We start from the raw sequence: 19,338 nt of genomic DNA, 5'->3' as shown, positions 1-19,338 counted from the left end.
TACAGGCTGGTTAGTCTGAACTTTGCGGTAAGTAAATTAATGTAAAGGCTTCTAAAACAGAAAGATTGTTGCCCAAAGGAATTGAGAGGAAGTTAATTAGTCACAATATCTGTGTTTATCAAAAAACAAGGAAAAGACCTCAAACACCCAAACCTCACCGTCCAGTGAGAGTCTTACTGGGGTATGATTTTTATCATCAGTCCCAAAACCTTGTTGATGTGTTTAATTTCTAATTTGTCTTTTTATCAAAAAATTAAGTGAAAAATTTCACCAGCAAAATATTATCCTTATGAAGGACTATCTAACAGATTTTTCATAGATTTCCTGCAAGCCATCGGCTTTCGACCACAATAAGTTAAGTGCTTTTCGGTCTTTTGATGAATATGTGATATTTTGCTAGTGAAATTTTTCACTTAATTTTTTGATTAAAAAAAACATTTTTTTATATCTTTATTCATTTTGAAGCCAAAAATAAGTGCAACATATTATACAATCATATTACACTATAATAATACCTAAATTCAACCAAAATTGTAATCTATGACAAATAGATATATCACCCCCATACTCATATTCAAAAATTGCACTCAAATTAAAAAAATTAAAAATATTTTCCAACCCCCCCTACCACCCACCCACCCTGGACGTGCATGATCAAAGGGCAAAAACAACAATCACTCTTTGCAAAATTTTGTCAATGGCTCCCAAATCTTCAGAAACTTCTTATAATGTCCCTGTTGTATAGCCATAATACGTTCCATTTTAAAGACGTGACACAGAGACTCCCACCAAAAGGTATAGTTCAAGCGATCCCAGTTTTTCCAATTCCTTAAAATAAGCTGTATGGCAACCCCTGTCATAATAAAGAGAAGTTTGTTGTTTTGAGATGATATTTGACTTTTATCTCTCATCAAAGTGCCAAATAGCACAGCGTCGTATGTTAGTGCCACTGAATTTTCCATTACTTTGTTCACCTGATCCCAAATGGATCTCCAAAATTGAAGTATCAAGGGACAATAATATAATAAATGATCTAATGTCCCAGGTTCAAGATGACAGTGCCATCATCTATTAGACTTGGAACGATCTAATTTCTGTAATCTAACCAGAGTCCAAAATGCTCTATATAACAAAAAACAAACAATCACATGTTTGTCTCATAGATGCAGACACTGTACATCTCCAAGTCCAGATAAAAATTAAACACATCAACAAGGTTTTGGGACCAATGACCAATTTAATTCCTCTCAAATCCTTTGGGTAACAATCTATTTGAGGTAGTTTTTATTTCTTCCTCTTATTAATACTGTCTTTCTAAAACAGAAAACCATGAGGTGCTGATCCAAGGCAGCATGGTTTACTAGTGACAGGTCTTGTCAGACAGATCTGATTAATTTCTTTGACTGGGTGACCAAATAGTCAGATCAAGAGAGAGAGAGAGAGAGCTAGATGTGATTCACTTACAAGTCAGCAAAGCATTTGACAAAGGTCCAAATAGATGACATGAATAAACTGAATCTAGGAATTAGATGTAGGTTCAAGGCTGCTGTGCATAAAATTTCACACAGTTTCAGGCCTATGAATAACGGGTCTACATCTCTCCAATCTTTCTGTCTTGGCACTTTTCAATCTCTGATCAGGTAAGAATCGCACATGTTTCATGTGTATCTATTACGAAATGGTCCCCTCTATGCCTTAGCGGATGATTCAGATACAGCCCCCACCCCAAAGGTCTAGAAAATGGTCAAGAATTGTCGCAGAGTTTGAGAGCAGACAGCAGCAGCACATGAAGTTGGAAATGCAGAGGGAAGAGCCACGCGTAGATTTCTGCAGCCTACTTTTAATAATGCCACCTGCCAAAATTGGAAAAATTGGGATTGTTTAAATGATACCTTTTGATGGAATTGTTTATGTCAAACTTACAAAATGGAACGTATTCTGGCCATACAGCTGGGGCATTTAAAGAAATTTAGGTTGGTTTGGGGACCATTAGAAAAATACTGTAAGGATTGATAATATTTTTCTTTTCCTATGCTAATTGTACACATCCAGGGGGAGGGAGGGAGAGGGTGGGATAATTAAGGTCTCCTGTTCGAGTTTTGTATTTTCTTTTTTCGAACCTTGTGTCCTTGTACTGCTGGTTTTCTGTATCATCTGTGTTGCATTTTGCTAATAAAAATTATTACAAAAAAAAAAAAAAAAGGTCTTTGAATAAGGAACTGATGGTAGGGGAAGGAGTGTAAGTGTTTTGAAGGAATTTTGTAAGAGTTTTAAATGATGTTAAATGAAATTGATTGTATATTGTATTACACTTATTGAAAGTTTTAAAATGAATAAAGATAAATAGAAATAGTGCCACCTGCCAAGTTTAACATCGCAAGCCAAATATTTTGATATGAGATTTGGCATTTAAACATAAGACCTACTCCTTAAAGGTGAAAGCTAAAAAGAAGGTGCTTTCACAGCAAGCTGGATTCATTACATGGGAGCACCACCTCAAGATTTACAAGCACACAGCTAAAAGTTGCTTAATTCCGCTGATGTTCAAAGACACACTCACTATAGCCTGGGCAACCATCAGCAGAAAGACAATATTGGTTAAAAATCACCTTCTGGCTGCCGCTCAAAGCTATAATTTGAATAGTTTAAAATTTGCTGAGCTGTTAAAACTACTCAACTGATAATACCAGGGGTCGCTGAAAAGCTCTCAGCCCAACCAACAAAGTTGGGGCAGTCTCCATTGAGGGCTCCTTTTATGAAGGCGCGTTAGGGCCTTAACGCGCGAAATAGCACACGCTAAAATGCCCCGCGCACTAGCCGCTACCGCCTCCTCTTGAGCAGGTGTAGTTTTTTGGCTAGTGCGTGCTAATCTGATGCGTGCGTTAAAAACGCTAGCGCACCTTCGTAAAAGGAGCCCTTAATCCAGTGATTTTCCACTTTTTTCGTTCTGTTGGAAAAAAACAGAACGAAAAAGTGGAAAATCACTGGACTAAGGGCTCCTTTTATGAAGGTGCGCTAGCGTTTTGAGCGCAAACTAGCTGAAAAACTACCACCTAGCTCAAGAGGAGATGCTAAATGAAAAATACTAACGCAAGATCTATGGAGGCATTAACGTTTAGCACGTACAGTATTGTAGCATGCACTAAGCATGCAATAAAACCGCTAGCGCACCTTAGTAAAAGAAGCCCTAAGTGTATAGCTCTCAATGGAGACTGTCACATCTTTGTTGGTTGGGCTGAGAACTTTTCACTGGCCCCTCATACAGGTTTACAAGATCAAATACTCTACATACAAATTCTGACATGCAATTTTCATAGTTCACCAGTTCTTAAAATGAAATCTTCTTTTCTAGAGAAGCTTACCAAATTAGGTTGCTCTCCTGACACAAGTTCTACATACTGAAAGATAGAAACATGATGGCAGATAAAGGCCAAATGGCCCATCTAGTCTGTCCATCTGCAGTAGCCATTATCTCTTCCTCTCTCTAAGAGATCTCATGTGTCTAACCCACGCTTTGTTGAATTCAGACACAGTCTCTGTCTCCACCACCTTTACCGGGAGAGTGTTCCACGCATCTACCACCCTTTCTGTAAAAAAGTATTTCCTTAGATTACTCCTGAGTCTGGTTCTTAACTTCATCCTATGCCCTCTCATTCTAGAGCTTCCTTTCAAATGAAAGACTCAACTCATGTGCATTTATGCCATGTAGGTATTTAAACGTCTCTAACATATCTCCCTTCTCCTGCCTTTCCTCCAAAGTATACATATTGAGATCTTTAAATCTGTCCCCATACACCTTATGACGAAGACCATGCACCATTTTAGTAGCCTTCCTATGGACTGACTCCATCCTTTTTATATCTTTTTGAAGGTGCGGCCTCCAAATTGTACACAATATTCTAAATGAAGTCTCACCAGTCTTATAGAGGGGCATCAATACCTCCTTTTTCCTATTGGCCATACCTCTTCCTATGCACCCCTAGCATCCTTCTAGCTTTCGCCGTCATCTTTTCAACCTGTTTGGTCACCTTAAGATCATCACATAAAATCACAGCCAAGTCCAGCTCTTCTGTCGTGCACATAGGACTTAGTATTACAGTATAAGTATGTCACATTTGTCCTCAGTTTTCATAGTGTTATTGCTGCCATTAAATTGTTCTCTTCACAACTTCCTCTAGCTTATTGTTAACCAACCCCACCTATTTCCCCTCCACCACAGTGCCCAGTTTTTCATGGAAACAGCAAAGCAGACATCACTAGTAAGCATAAAAATATAAGATTGTCTTATATATTAAAGAACCTCAGTCCTTCTATGTTACGGCGGGTATAAAAACCTATGATTCTTTTTTTTTTTTTTCTTTCCGTTAGATTCCTTTACACATCCAGGGAGGGTGGGAGGGTGAGGGGTGGAATATTTATTTGGAAGAGTAAAATTAATTATTTTTTATTATATTGATAGTATAATATATAATTTTATTGTTTATAATTAGGATAAGAATGGGATAAAAATTGTTTAATGTAATAATTGATGATTACAATGTATTTTCATACAGTTTTTTTCTGATTCTTCAATTGTATACATTATAAAGTTTGAAATGTCAATAAAGATTTACAAAAAAAAACAACTTATGTATGTATCCTCATTTTAATGTGAGCCAAGCTGAAGACCCAGAAATGTAACGTTATAAGCTCTATAAGCCTTCAACAGAAGTGCACCTTTACGTCCATGGTAGTCTCTCCAACACATCACACACATACAATACAGCAAGCGCGATGAGGTTAACGTTAAAATTTCAAGATTGAAACATACTTTTCAAAAAATCAAGTTTCTGCACAACATATTAAGAGTCACTGACAAAGTAGAAAGCAAAAGAATTAAAAAAAAAAAAATCAGTGATGCAATTTTGCATTTCTGTATCTCTATTTTTGACTCCGTCGTTGTAACACAATCTCTCAATTCTTTGCACTTCCAGATGGCATGAGGAAATGACATGCAGAATGAACATCACATGGTTTTTTGCCAAATGAGAGATGCAACCTCTTTATTTCCCTCCCCCCACCAAAGAAACATTTCAACTAATTGAGACAATTATCAACATAGGCTAAAGATATTAGTAACTAGTTCTCATTGCAAAAAATAAAATCTTGCTCAAATGGCGTAAGTTAGTGGTAAAATAACCTATCAATGGTAGCCCACGTTGATAACTCCCCCTCCCAGTACTGTCTACTAGCATTCTTTCACATTCAGTGGCAAATAAAAATATTTTGCACTAGGTCACTACAAACCAAAAACTATGTTCCAAGTTGCTTGGGGGGATGTTTCCTTGTAAGCACCTTTGCTGTCTTCATGTCATACCACAGAAACCACATTTGAGAAGTATGGTGCAAGCAAAAAAAGGTCAGCCCCAGCGCATGCGGATACCAGGCTTTTGCCATTATAATTTTTGAAATTTAGGAAGGTCGTTCAGCCATATTAAAATTCTTTCTTGGCACATTATGTAGCCAATATACGATGGGTCTGTCACAAATACAAGCCTGCTAATAGGAGTGTACGTCCCTTACTGAGCATGGCAGGCCCAGTAGGGCCTAGCTTGGCTTCATGGCAAAGACTCCACAATAGCTATAACTCTCAATACCTGGGAGCTACAAACACTGCTTCTGTGACATTCCCATTCCCAGCTCAACAGGAAGAAAGACCTGAGTCATGAACTGAATCCAAGCTAGGGTTACCATATGGCTCCAGAAAAAGGAGGACGGATTGAGACATCCAGATTTTACTTCCATTTGTTCGCATAGAAAAACTCATATTTATATGGAGGATTGGGATCCTTATATTCAGAATCTTTCACCAAGAATACGAAGTTTGGTTATCAATGATTTACTATGAAAATTAGGTTTAATAATTACATTACAGTTATTTATTTTAATTCTTTATTTTTGTCAACTTTCATCCAGGGTGAGGGATTTCATTTAGGGGGAAAGGTAGGGGGGTAGGGGATGGAATTAAGGGGGGTGTAGATAAGATTGGATTAGTTCATATGGAAATTTAATTTGAAAGAATGATATAAATTTGTATGAAATATTATTATTATGATTCTTATTGTATTGAATGTATTTTTGTATTTTGTATTGATTATTTGATTCTTTCAATAAAAATTGTTATAAATAAGAAGCAAAGCCATTGCTTTCAGTAGAAGTAAAACCGGATGACTCAATCCGTCCTCCTTTTTCTGGAGCCATATGGTAACCCTAATCCAGGCCCTTCTGCATTGTCACTGGATTGGCCATTCAGTCACTTTTACTGTATGAGATGGTTACTAGATCAGAAACTACCTTGCTGTCCCAGACATTTTCTTTCATATATAAAGCTCATTCTTTCATATATAAAGCTCAATGCACGTGTTAACCAATGAGATAGAAAGCCCCTATTGTGCTTAGTAAAATCCATATGAAAACATCTGTTCTGTAAGTCTATGCCAGTGTCTCGCAAACTTTACCAGTCACAGCACGCTAAACTGGCGGCCACAGCTTGAGGGAACCTGGAAGTGCATGGATGTCACCACGATGATATCACGCGCAGGCGTGACATCCTTACGCCGACATCCACGCATGCACGGAAGCCCTCCAGATGGGGCCGCCAGCGGGGAGATGCTGAAAACGAAGAAGTGCAGAGAGGAGGAGAGGCGCTGTCGGTGGCTGACTGCCTACCGGATGTGCCTCTCGCCGCGAGAGGTATGTCCTCTAGGCAGTCAGCCGGTGCCGGCACCTCTCCTCCTCCCCAGCGTCTCGCGGCACACCTGAAATCTCATGCGGCACACAGTTTGCTAAATACTGGTATATGTTGTGGATAGGTCAAAAACATTTCTCCACAGAAGTAGTTTCACTCTCAGTGCTAATTTTCTGCACCTTCTAATTGGATTAGTTGAGAGGCACAATGGAAGCTTTGTGGGCAAAGTCTATTGCCAGGTGGAAAGGAGATGTGACAATCAGATCAGAGCATTTTTACTCAGGCACCATAGAGAGATGCCAGATTTCAGCTGCTCCTGTCAGGGTTTATGAAGCTCCTTCATTTAAGTCTCAGGGCTAGATTCATGAACCTTCCCAATCAGGACCGATCCGTGCCCGATCTGGGCAGGTACGATGGATTCCCCAAATTACAATAGGCAAATAGGGGCGATCGGAGGAATGCCCCTATCTGCCTGCCCGGATCACTCTATAGCGATCCCATCGCATGTGTAGACCATCTGTAGATGGTCGGCACATGCGCTGGACCTCCAGGCCCAACAGAGGATTTTTTTTTTCTTTTTAAAACTTTTTTAGAGCTTGTGGTTTTAACCCGCTTAAGCCTGCGGGTTAAAACCACAGGCTTGCGCTGTGGGGAAGGGTGGAGAAGTCAAGGCAGGCAGGCGATTGGGGCAAGCAGGTGTTCAGGGCAGGCAGGCGATCCGGGGTAGCGGGAAAGTCGGGGCTGCAGGAGGCATTCAGGGCAGGCAGGAGATCAGGGCAGCGGGAGAGTCGGGGCCACAGGAGGCGATCGGGGCAGACAGGGCAGAGAGCAGGGTGGCAGGGCAGTCAGAAAGGGCTTGAGCGACTGGTCCTCAGCAGTCACTTGTTTGTGATCGGCCAGTCCAATTGGTGTTGCAGGGTTTTGGTTAGTGAATCACGCCCCTGCCTACTTTGCATGCCGTTGCCCTCATTTGCATGCGCAGATCAGAGGATGGTCAGCAGAAAGGTAAGTGAATCGGGCCAGAGGGAAATCAGGGCGCATAGGGTTCGCAAATCGATCGGTACACGATTGTGAATCTAGCCCTTAGAATCAAGATATCTAGTAAAGGAATAGGTGAGCATCCTCAGATAAAAGCCAATGTTGCCAAACCAGACCACTCAAAGTCATCCTTGTCTCCCTCTATCCGCCATATGTGGAATTCTTGCCTTTCCCCACAAAAATATCTTCTGTTAAAAGCTGACTAAAAAAAATGAGGTAGCAAATTCTTTTAGTGAGCCCATTTAGATTTGCAAAATAAGTATCCTGTGCCAAGACAGGCTGAAGAGAAGCATGTGATGAACAAGAAACTTGGCATTTTAACAATGTCATAGGTCAAATCCAGCCAGGTATGCAAATATTGTATATTTGGATGTTATGATATTAGGACTCGGTGAAACTTGGCATGGTACTACTCATGAGCATATGGTTTCCTTTCAGCTACTAAACACAGCTGTGATATATTTTCTCACAACAATCCAGGAACTTTACATTCATTCCCAGTGAATATGCTATAAGATGGGGTTTGTTATGTAATGCAATTTTCTAAAGATGCATTTTATAATTAATGCTGCATTCTCCACTATAATGACCAGGAGCAAAACTCTACAGAAGAGCATAAGAATCGCCTCTGCTGAGTCAGACCACAGGTCCATCATGCCCAGCAGTCCGCTCCCGCGGCGGCTCCCTAGATCAATGACCTGTAAGTGACTCTAAAGCATTTGTAATGTGTAGTACCCCTCTAATTATACCCTTCAATCCCCTTTTCCTTTAGGAATTTGTCCAGTCCCATTTTGAAACCTAACATCGTACTCTGCTTTACTACCTCCTCCGGAAGTGCATTCCAGGTGTCCACCACCCTCTGAGTGAAGAAGAGCTTCCTAGCATTTGTTCTGAATCTGTCTCCCTTCAATTTTTCCGAATGCCCTCTAGTTTTTGTTGCCCCTGCCAGTCGAAGCATCTGTCCCTCTCTACCTTTCATGATCTTATAAGTTTCTATCATATCCCCTCTAAGCCTCCGTTTCTCCAGGGAAAAGAGCCCCAACCTGTCCAGTCTCTCAGCATACGAAAGGTTCTTCATGCCCTTTATCATTTTTGTTGCTCTTCTCTGGACCCTCTCCAGTATCGCCATATCCTTTTTAAGGTACGACGACCAGTATTGAACGCAGTACTCCAGATGCGGTTGCACCATCGCCCTATACAGCGGAAGGATAACCTCCTTGTTTCTGGTAGCGATACCCTTCTTGATAATGCCCAACATTCTGTTCGCCTTTTTCGAGGCCGCGGCGCATTGTGCCGCCGGTTTCACTGTTCTATCCACCATAACCCCCAAGTCCCTTTCTAGGTTGCCCTCCCCCAATGGTATCCCCCCCATCGTGTAATTGTACATCGGGTTTCCTTTCCCCATGTGCATGACTTTACATTTCTCCACATTGAAGCTCATCTGCCATTTTTTAGCCCACTCACTCAGTTTATTCAGGTTCCTTTGGAGTTCTCTACATTCCTCAACTGTGCTAACCTTACCGAAGAGTTTTGTGTCATTAAAGCTCACCTTGTTGGGTGATCCGTGGTCGAGTCTTGCCGGGCAACTGATTCACTATGCGCCGTCATGCAAATTAATTTGATCGGAGGCACGCCCCACAGCAACCCCCACGGATCGCTGCAGAACGATCCAGACGCATGCGCAGACTGCCCAAGCGAGGTCAAAACACAGGGGAGGGGGTGTGTGGCTTTAGTTTTCAGTGGACAGAACACGCTTTAGCAAGGACAGAACACAGGCTCGCACTGCAGGGAGAGGGCGGCAGAGAGCAGGAGAGTCGGCAGCGACTGGTCCTCAGCAGTCGCTTCTTTTTTGGATCGGCCAGCCCAATTGGTGTTCCTTTTTCTGTTTAGTGAATCACTGCCTCCCCCCTCATTTGCATGGACGGATCGGATCGGGTGGGAGGTTGATCAGTTAGGTTAGTGAATCGGGTCGGAGAAGGCTTGCAAAGCTTAGTGAATCTAGCTATAAGAGATTCCAAGTTCATTGTTAAAAATCTTATTTGTAACCACCTTTGTTAATACTAAATGCACCAATAAGTGTTCTAAACATGCCTTATATCTTACTGCATCATCCACCTGTAACAAAAATGCCATAACTCCCATTAAAGTCATGAGAAACCTCTCTTAATTCATCCATACGCTGCATGGGATAAATACAGCATGCCGCAGTCACACCTGTTGCTATACAGCGAAATTCTAACATGAGTACATAGGAATTATCTTATAGCAAGGACTTTTCAAAACACAGTCAAAATCTCAAGATAAACAACCATCAACCTTTGGAAAGTCAGTTTACAAAACTTTTCTCTCTCTCTCTCTCTTTTTTTTTTAAAATGTTGTGCACACTGATTTAATTGTATTCTGCTACCATCTGCACAGGCAATGTAAATCAGAAGGTGCAGTTTTCAGAAAGAGCACAAGGAAAAAGGAGGCAGTTGTGTGTTCTGAGAAGCCACACATGATTAGTCACACAGCATTAATCTGCCTTCTTCAACAATAGCTGTCGAATTTTGACCGAACCCCAGCTGTCGCTCTCTGAATGAAAGAAAACAAGATTTGGAGCGTCAAGCGTCCGCGAGGCTTCTGTAGAAAAAAAAAGTGGCTTGCATTCATTAGTGGCTCACAAAGAGACGCTAGTTTTTGTCTCGAAAATTGCTCATGTGCCCGATTAATTTGCTGATTTTATTCCCGTTGGGGAGGGCAGTGAAGGGAAGGAGGAAAAGAATGTCTGAACAGAAGAAAGCTGAAGCAAACACGGTACTCAAGTCACCAGGGAAATCTACTGCTCAAAAGTTGGAATGGAAGTTCTGCGAGCTTGTACCATCAAGCAAGGCTCCTCAACTAGGGACTAAGTGGTATCTCACTCCTCCGAAGATGCGCACTTCTTGCTTTCTTAACAGGTCAAAGTTGCATCTGCTTTGGACAGGAACAGAATCTGCCTCGTCACCTTTCATGTGTGAAAACAATGACTCTGTATTCATTGTTATGGTTGAGAGGGGGAAAGAGAAGAGGGAGGATGACTCTCTATCCCATCCCTAGAACTGTGATGGGAGACTGGCTTGCTCCTCAGGGAGGCCCACACATTGCCTTTTTTTTTCACACAGACAAAAACAAGTAATTGTTTCCACAATGTTACATTTCAGACCAATTAGAGGAACACCCCAAACAAAATAAAAACACTTTTGGAAAACGCTGGTGGGTGAGGGAGCCGGGCAAACAAAGTTCTACCCATGTGCAGTGCTTCTTGCCCTGCATCATGACATACTCAGAAAGCTGAGTTTTAAAAGGGCTACTTGGTATTTTAGCTCCTGTCACAAACAAAATCACAGGGGTCTCAAATCCCAAAACTCTTAGGCCTAAAATACACATAGACCAATAATCAGCAGGTACAGTATATTTACACACTGGTCATGGTGGAAGTGACATAGTGTGTGTCCAGGTTACACTGTCCATTGTAACTTCCTGGGTAACCGACCCAATCTCTTGTAATGTAACCCAACCATGAACTGAATAGGTAAATGCGGAATAGAAAACCTGATTAACATAACATATTTAAGCGGTTCCACTATTATACGATAAACGAAAGTTAGGCACTTATGTACCTTTATAGAACAGGCTTCTACCAGGTGTTCAGTGATAGAACTGCCCTTATACTTACTGAATATCACTAGATATCCATAGTTGGGTAAAACGGTCACATTCTACCCTCTCTCCACCTTAATACTCTCCAGATAGTGTCACGGTGGTTATGTAAAAAATTTCAGCAGCTCTATTCATGAAAGCCCAGATTCTATAAATGATGCCTAAAGTTAGGTGCCCAGATCGGTGCACCTAGCCAATCGAGGTGCCTAACTTAATTTTCTTAACTGGCTTAATCAGTGCTGATAACTGAAAGTGCCATTAAAAAAATGAATTAGTTATTAAGTGCCTAACTCAGTAGGCGTCTACACCTACCAGCAAGTAGGTGTGGTTAGGAGTGAATTTGGAGCATAGAACACGTATTATGTCCAATCTCTAAATTAAAGCATTTTAGTATTGTGCCATAATGTGTTCTATCCCTCTCACATATCTTCCCTAACATCCTTTTATATTGCCCTCCTAATTCTCCCAGGTGTATCAAACAAAGGGTGTTGCACACATGGGGGATGCCCCATCCCCCTCTCTCAGAGACATCAATACCCTCATCAGCTTGACTTCAGCGCAGTCATTTAGGCCACTAAAACCCTAGCCTAAATGGCAGTACAGCTATGGATTCAACGCCTACTTGTGCCTATGACCGCTTGGGCACCGCTAGGTGTGATTCAATAAATGGCGCCTAGTGGATGATTAACAATTGTGCTCAACGGCGCCTAGAGTTGGGTGCTGTTTATAGAATCAGGGCCAAAGTGCCACTAAAAATTCATGGAGTTGAGACAGCGTTGTAGTAATGCTATACAGATAAGTCCTTTGAATATCTATTATATTGTCATTTATGTAAAATCCACACTATTCTCACAATAGATTCTAGGTGGATAACAAGAATTAAAAAAAATATTATGTCCGTACAAAATTATTCATTTAACGATCATTAAAAATAAAAAGTTGGGGTTTTTTTTTGTAATTCTTTATTCATTTTCAAAATTACAATAAGTGTTATATATATTCAATCACATTAACAATAAATGGAATATATGGTAGGGAGGGGTGGGAAGGGGGGAGGGATAAGAGTTTATGTAGTGTACCAATGATAGCTTGTAAGTGATGTATTTATTGTTAATGTGATTGAAAATAGAAAGTTTTTAACAATTTTCTAAAGATATTTAGTAAGAACAAACGTTTCTTAGTGCGGTTGGAAGATCATTCCAAAGCTTTGTCCCTATGAACTCAAAATATTTGTTCATCAAAGATGTCAAATGACCATATGAACTTATAGAATAGCTAAGCCTCAATGACTGTTTATACCTGGAGGCAACTCTATTTATTAGGAAAATTTTATACTTCATTAAACCTTCTGGTCCCATTCCCAGTGCTTTGCTTTGGTTGTACTTACCTACATTCTCCAGTCCCACTGGGGGCTATTTCACACTTTCCTCCATTCAAGCAGATTTCCGATGGCTGCGTACATTGTAAACCTATAAAAGTATATATATATATAAAAGTGAGATTTTAGCTTGGCTTTAATCTTTAAAATACAATTTTAGTGCTCATATAATGAAAAAAGTATTTCTATTTGGGTAAATCAGAACTAGTCTTTTGTCTCTACAACAGTCCATGGTAAGGCAAAATCTCACCATTAACAGTAATGGCAAGTGCAAACAGGCCATGAGAAAGGGTTCTTGCAGTTGGATCATTTATTTCCTACTTTACACACTGAAAACTGAGCTAAGACCTTCTGGTTCCCTAAGGTCAGCTACGAATGCTATAGAGGCAGCATTCACAGTCTCTAGAGAGAGAAAGAGAGTCCCTGCCAATGCATAGCAGTGACATCTACTAACTAGACTTAGGACCCATGATTCCAGAATTCTCAAAGCTGTCCTAGTGTGTAACACACTCCTTACATCTCAATGACCCATCAGTACAGCTCAGAGCTTGCAGGAATGGGGCAGGGGCAGGAAAAGAACTCACCAGAATGGGATGGGGAAACGAGTTCTCGTGAGGACGGGAAAAAATTTGTCCCCGTGTTATTGTCTATTGAATACTCACTCACTCTAACCTCTGCTTCCCAGCCTTGACCTATCTACCTAGAATTCTCCCTCTCACGCCAGTATGACCCACACAACCACTCATTCTCCACCGACTGACTCACCCGGTCATCCCTCCTCTTAGCCCAATGCAATCACTGTTTCCCCCTTCCAAGATCACCACACCTATCCACTTTTCTGCCCTCATCCAGCCCACCCACCTTACCTGCCCCCAGTCTGACTCACCCACACACACCCTCTTTACCCGAAAGCCTGACCTCCCTACCAACTCACTCTGTCTCTGACCCCTCTTCTCCAGCCAAAACCTTTCCCCCTTTCACTTACCCTTCACTACCCAGCCTACCACCTACTAGTTAGATCTGATTTACCAGGGTTGATACAGAGACCACTGCTGGGGCCTCCGCCATTTTCTTATGGTCAGACGGGCAGAAGCCATACCCCATTCTGCAAGGAATTTGTAAATTGTATGGGCAGGAGGAATTCGCCATCAATTCTGCAATGTGTAGAGGCACAGAAATTTCTCCACAAGTAAAATTAAATATCTTCACTTATAGCAAAAGAAAGGATAGGAAAGGAACAGCAAAGCTCATGGCTAGAAATGATTCTTAGTATTTTGCAAACAGATCATCTTTGAAGGAGCAATAGGACAAGATGTACTACCGTATCAAGCATTTTCCCACACATTTGGAGGTAATTCTCTACAAAGCACCTGAAGTTAAGCACTGGAATGATGTGTGCTAAGCATGGATTCTAATCTATACTAGACAGAACTGGTGTCACAGAATACTAGCATAAGTTCACCTTTACATGCCAAAATTTAGGCTCATACCAAATGGCTACTGCAGATGCTTGCGCTAACTGCAACAGCTATGCGTATAAATGCTAATACACTTCTCCCTCCGGATTCGCGGGGGATAGAGGCAAAGCCGGACCGCGAATGGTGAAATACCACGAACATCTTCTGGTCCGGCTCTGACCCACCCCCGCCTCCCTCCTGCCTTCTCCCCCCCCCCCCCGGCATCCCGGCCTTACCTAGTGGTCTAGCGGGCTTTCGGGGCAGGAGCGATCTTCCTACGCTCCTGCCCCGTGCAGATCGCCAATAGGAAATAGCTGCCGTGAGTTCCCATAGTCTCTCGAGACTACGACGGGAACTCCCCATAGCCATTTCCTATTGGCGATCTACACGGGGCAGGAGTGTTGGAAGATCGCTCCTGCCCCGAAAGCCCGCTAGACCACCAGGTAAGGCTGGGATGACGGGGGGAAGGCTAAACTGTGTGTGGGAGTTCTTTTTTCCCCCCTTCCACCAAAAAATCGCGAATATGTGAAATTGTGATTGCCGAAACCGCGAATGGGGAACATAAGACTAGCCATATTGGGTCAGACTAATAGCCATCTAGCCCTCCTACTACTTACCATTCCTATAGCACTGCTAGACATACGCAGCGCTATACATTAAAACATTCAAGAGACAGTAGTATCCTGTTTCCAACAGTGGCCAATCTAGGTCACAAGCACCTGGCAGAAACTCAAATAGTACCAACATTCCATGCTACCAATCCCAGGGCATGTAGTGGCTTCCCCCATGTCTATCTCCATAGCAGGCTATGGACAGTTCCTCTAGGAACTTGTCCAAACCTTTTTTAAGCCCTGCTTTTACCACATCCTCTGGCCTGTGCATGCACCTGCCTGGACTGTCTCGACTCTGCACATACCTCTCCCATGTCCACCCCTCCCGCCCCCCCTTGAAGTTGTACAAGCTGGAATTTGAGCATGCAGCTTATGGAATACCGACTAAGGTCAGTTGCCTACGTAACTGGCAATTAGCACCAATTAACAGTAGTTCTAGCATATACCGTAACGGGTTGTTACGGCCAACTAGTATTTAATTAATCTATTAAGTTACATGTGCAACTAACCTTAGTCTATAAGTTGTGCATGCAAACTTGCATACTAGCTGGAAATTTGGGCGCGCAACTTTCTAGAATTGAGGGTTAAGGAATAATTCTAGAAAGCGGATTGCATAAATGATTGGAATACCTGTACATATAAGGTTAAATGCCAAAAATCTGCCTAAGGGCTTTTCTGTAAATATGTGCATATTTTACAATTAGATGAAAACATGGGTGGAGACTAGGTAAAGGGTGGGTGGGGCCTGTACTTATGCACATAACTTCTAAAATACTATAAGTTGTGTCCTTCTTCCATATTTAGGTACATTTTCACCAGCTCTATGGCTGGCCTAACATCATACGTATATATATCTGGTTGTGTTAATATTCTATAAAGGAAAGTAGGCACTTACATCCCTTTATAGAATAGGTGCCACGTAGGTGCACCTATGTGGCATAGGATTGCCCGCCATAAGGGAAAAACCCTTTGGGTCCTATGGCCCATATAGTGTTTCAGGCTAAAAGAGAGTTACAGTACAGTAGCCTAGGGCTTTTTAAGAATAAGACCATCTTTCAAAGGTAAGGTGAATTAAGAACTTTCCATATATAATTACTAGTGGCCTTGAAATGTCTTTTTAATTCAGCCTTTCCACCCATGCCTGCTCTGAATTCCAGCCATGGCAATTCTTATCCTTTGCTAGGACTCAGAACTATTGCTGTCATCATAAAACTTTACAACACCAAGTGGTTCAAATATGCAAATGACCCACTCTAGTTCTGTCATGCACATTGCACCGTATACAGACAAATAGGGGGCGCATGGGGTAGCAGATAAGGGGGTGGGTTTGAAACATCAGGGAATGGGACTCGTTTCAAAACCAAATGGGTCTTACACCACCATTAGCACAGAGGTGGTAGATCTTCAGGTTTGCCCAGAGTGTGGCTATTCCAAAGGCTCCCAGTGCGTGGGAAAAGGCGACAGCTGCTGAGCAGGGATAGCTCCGCTCGGGAAACAAAAGGGGGAATCAGAGCTGTCCATTGTCAACCGCTAAAGATACATCTCAGGGCATTGTGTACTGGATTCAATGCTGTCCCACCCTAGACATTCAATACCTGCAGTGTGAGACGAGGGGACAACCTCCCGCCTTGCTCTGTAACACAGCGGCCTCTGTTTTTCACTCCAGGGGGAATTAACCCAAACTTCAGCCCTGAATCATCAGCCATGCAAATTACAATCCGAGTAAGGCAAAACTAGACATACACGAGCTACGGTTCTTTCCCTGTAACAAAACCAGAAAGTCTCTCTCCGGGGCTTATGAGTCAAGCTTCGGATCTACAATGAACATTTGCTAAAGTCAGAACAGAATCATAAACCACTTCTGAAAGGATCTCTCTTGCAATTACAAAAAGATTTTGTAATTCTCTAAACATGCAAACTGTGCTTGAGTAGTAGATGTAGCCACCCACTGAAAAAACATTATGACTTCAATAGATAGTCATTCTTCCCCCTCCTCCCAGCTAGGACCCTAATATGTTCGGCCTGGCAAAATTCCAACACATTACTCCAATGCCAACAGCTCAAACAAGAGATCCATCCACCTCTCCTCTGTATTCCCCTTGCCAGCTAAGTCATGGTTAGAACGACTGCAGCCTGCTTCCAATTTCCAAACAATTGCTCGTCTAAACAGTAACGTTTTCGTTTGGAGTTATGGATAAAAAAATAATAATAATAATGTGGAGGAGGATTGAGACTGTCTTGAATGTTAAAAACCTTCCTGGTTTCAGACCCAAAGGGCCCTGGTCCCATGTGCCCTGATCATTAATGACCAGTTTGAGCACAGTTGCTCTGTACCAACTCCGCATCATCACCACATGTGTACCAAAACGACATCAGTGGAATTAACCCCCCCCCCCCCTTTGGGATCTGATAAACGCTCAGAAATAAAGCCATCATGTAATACAAAAAAAAATTTAATTCAGGGACCAATATTTTAACTTGCTAGTTCAAACATCACGTTCCTGTACTAAGCTGAACACTTAGAACCTCCCACTGTAATGACATCTACAGTCCTGGGATATTTTCATTTTAAACTCTTTTTTTTTCTGCATTTAAAATATGGTTATCGAGTTTCTATATGAAGGTTTCCCAGAAATAAAAGAAAATTCTGACTGGGAAAGCGATGCTCACATCCGGCCCCGAACCTGTCCAAAAAAATAAAGAACCGGAAACCTGACGTAAGAGAAATTTCTGTCTCAGAATGTGATAACAGCACCGAGATCTCAAAATAACAGCCTCGAGAAGTAAGTCATCCTGTTCATCAACCCCTCCCCCCCATCTCCACGGACAAAACAAAACCTTGAAAATCGGTGTCCAAGTTTAAAAGGCGGTAAATGGAAAATGATTGTTCAATGTAATAATTGTATAGTGAATAGTGTGTTTTGTGCAGTTTTTCTGATTTACCATTTGTATTGCATTATCGAAGTTTGAAAATCAATAGAGATGAAAAGAAAGAAAATAACCAGATAAAATGACCCGTCATTGCAGTAACCAGATTTTTTTAAAACATTACATCAATTTCCCGTTTCGTTTCTGCTCAATCTTTTTAGAACGTAAAGCAAACGAAAGCATTGCAAAAAAAAAAAAAAAGTAGTCAAAAAAAGTTTGCTGAGATCGGTACATAGGCGGTTCTGGGACAAGAAAATTGTCCCTCTTCCCTTATTCAAACCCAGGTCTTTATTCTCTTCGGATTCTAGAAATTTCGAAGAAATAAATAACAATATTACATTGTTAACTACCCAGATTCATGAATTCAACTGAAAGGGGGATTTTGTCATCTTATGAAGTTGGATCTGGAAGGCTGTTCAGTTATTGCCCTGAGGAGACATAACAACAGGCAACAAGTGGTTTCCACAGCCCTACTCTAGCTCCCAAAGGAGCCAGACCAGCCACCGATTCCATCAGATTCATCCAAACCTTCTCCTTCCTTGGGGGGGGGGGGGTTTGCACTCTTGCTTTTGCTGTCATTTAGGGTCTCCCACATTGCTCCACTGTTGCAACAGGTTGTGGAAGGAAAGAAAGACAACCAGGATACAGACAGAAAGAAGATGGGGAAAAGTGCAGGAAAGAAACCCCGAAGGTTTCAGAGACTAGATGCCTCCCCCCCCCCCAAGCCAAATTTCTTGGTGCCCGTGGCAAGTTGGGTCCCCCACGTACCTCGTGTGAAGGCAGGTAGTGACAGCAGCAGGGCGTGCACCAAAAACCACCGCATCCCTTCGCTTCTCGCAAAAAGCACATGGAAAGCTCCGCTTTAGAGCTGCATAAGTCCTACTGGCCCAGGGGAGGAGGGGGGGCGCTGGCAAAGATCCTTTCCCCACACGAATGGTAAGTAGACCAACACAAAGCCAAAAAAGCAAAGTTGGGTGGGAGTGAGCGACGCTCTTCTGAGAGTCTCGGTAGCTTCCTCTCTGCTCCCTGCAGTACTGCTCCGCCGCCACCAAGTGCGAGCCTGGAAGTGCAAAGCCAGAGTCCCAGGGTGCTCCGAGACAGGCTCTGCTCAATCCTTCCGCCGCAGGTGCCCTGCACGCTTCCAAGGCCAAATCACTACCACTCCAGCCGCTGCCTTCAGTAGCCGAAGAGGCGAGGTTAACTCGTATTGTGGTTATTTTCTTTTCATATGTTGGTTTAGTTGCAGGTCCTTTCTGAAGTTTCTCCCAGTAGCAGGAACTACTTGTTTGCAAACTTGTTGGGTACTAGACCGGTTGGGCGGCGCGCGGAAGGATCCCACGCTGCTTTGCATCTGAATGGCTGAATGGTCGTGTGGGAAGCGGCAGCCGGGCAGCCGGACGGCAAGTCCTCTTGTCATTGTGATTTGAAGAGAAGGAAATGAAAGAAAAGAAGAAAAACCATTCACACAATGGGACTTTTTACCCAAAGGGTTTGGAATAACTCCGGGCTATGTTTTCT

At 42.3% G+C, this 19,338-nt stretch overlaps 1 protein-coding gene across 1 annotated transcript in view; it reads right to left on the bottom strand.

The window, feature by feature from the left end:
• Positions 1 to 19,071, bottom strand: part of NOTCH1 (notch receptor 1) — a 199,212-nt gene extending 180,141 nt beyond the window's left edge. Inside the window, exons 1-2 of the mRNA XM_033960230.1 lie at positions 18,589 to 19,071; positions 12,834 to 12,915 (exon numbers count right to left, since the gene is read on the bottom strand). Coding sequence (XP_033816121.1) covers positions 12,834 to 12,915; positions 18,589 to 18,643 — 137 coding nt within the window. The 5' untranslated portion in view covers positions 18,644 to 19,071. The remainder of the gene's footprint in view (positions 1 to 12,833; positions 12,916 to 18,588) is intronic.
• Between the last annotated feature and the right edge of the window lie 267 nt (positions 19,072 to 19,338).

Source organism: Geotrypetes seraphini, chromosome 10 (assembly GCF_902459505.1).
Source record: "Geotrypetes seraphini chromosome 10, aGeoSer1.1, whole genome shotgun sequence".
Classification (NCBI taxonomy): domain Eukaryota; kingdom Metazoa; phylum Chordata; class Amphibia; order Gymnophiona; family Dermophiidae; genus Geotrypetes; species Geotrypetes seraphini.
This window is presented reverse-complemented; position numbering and strand designations above follow the sequence as displayed.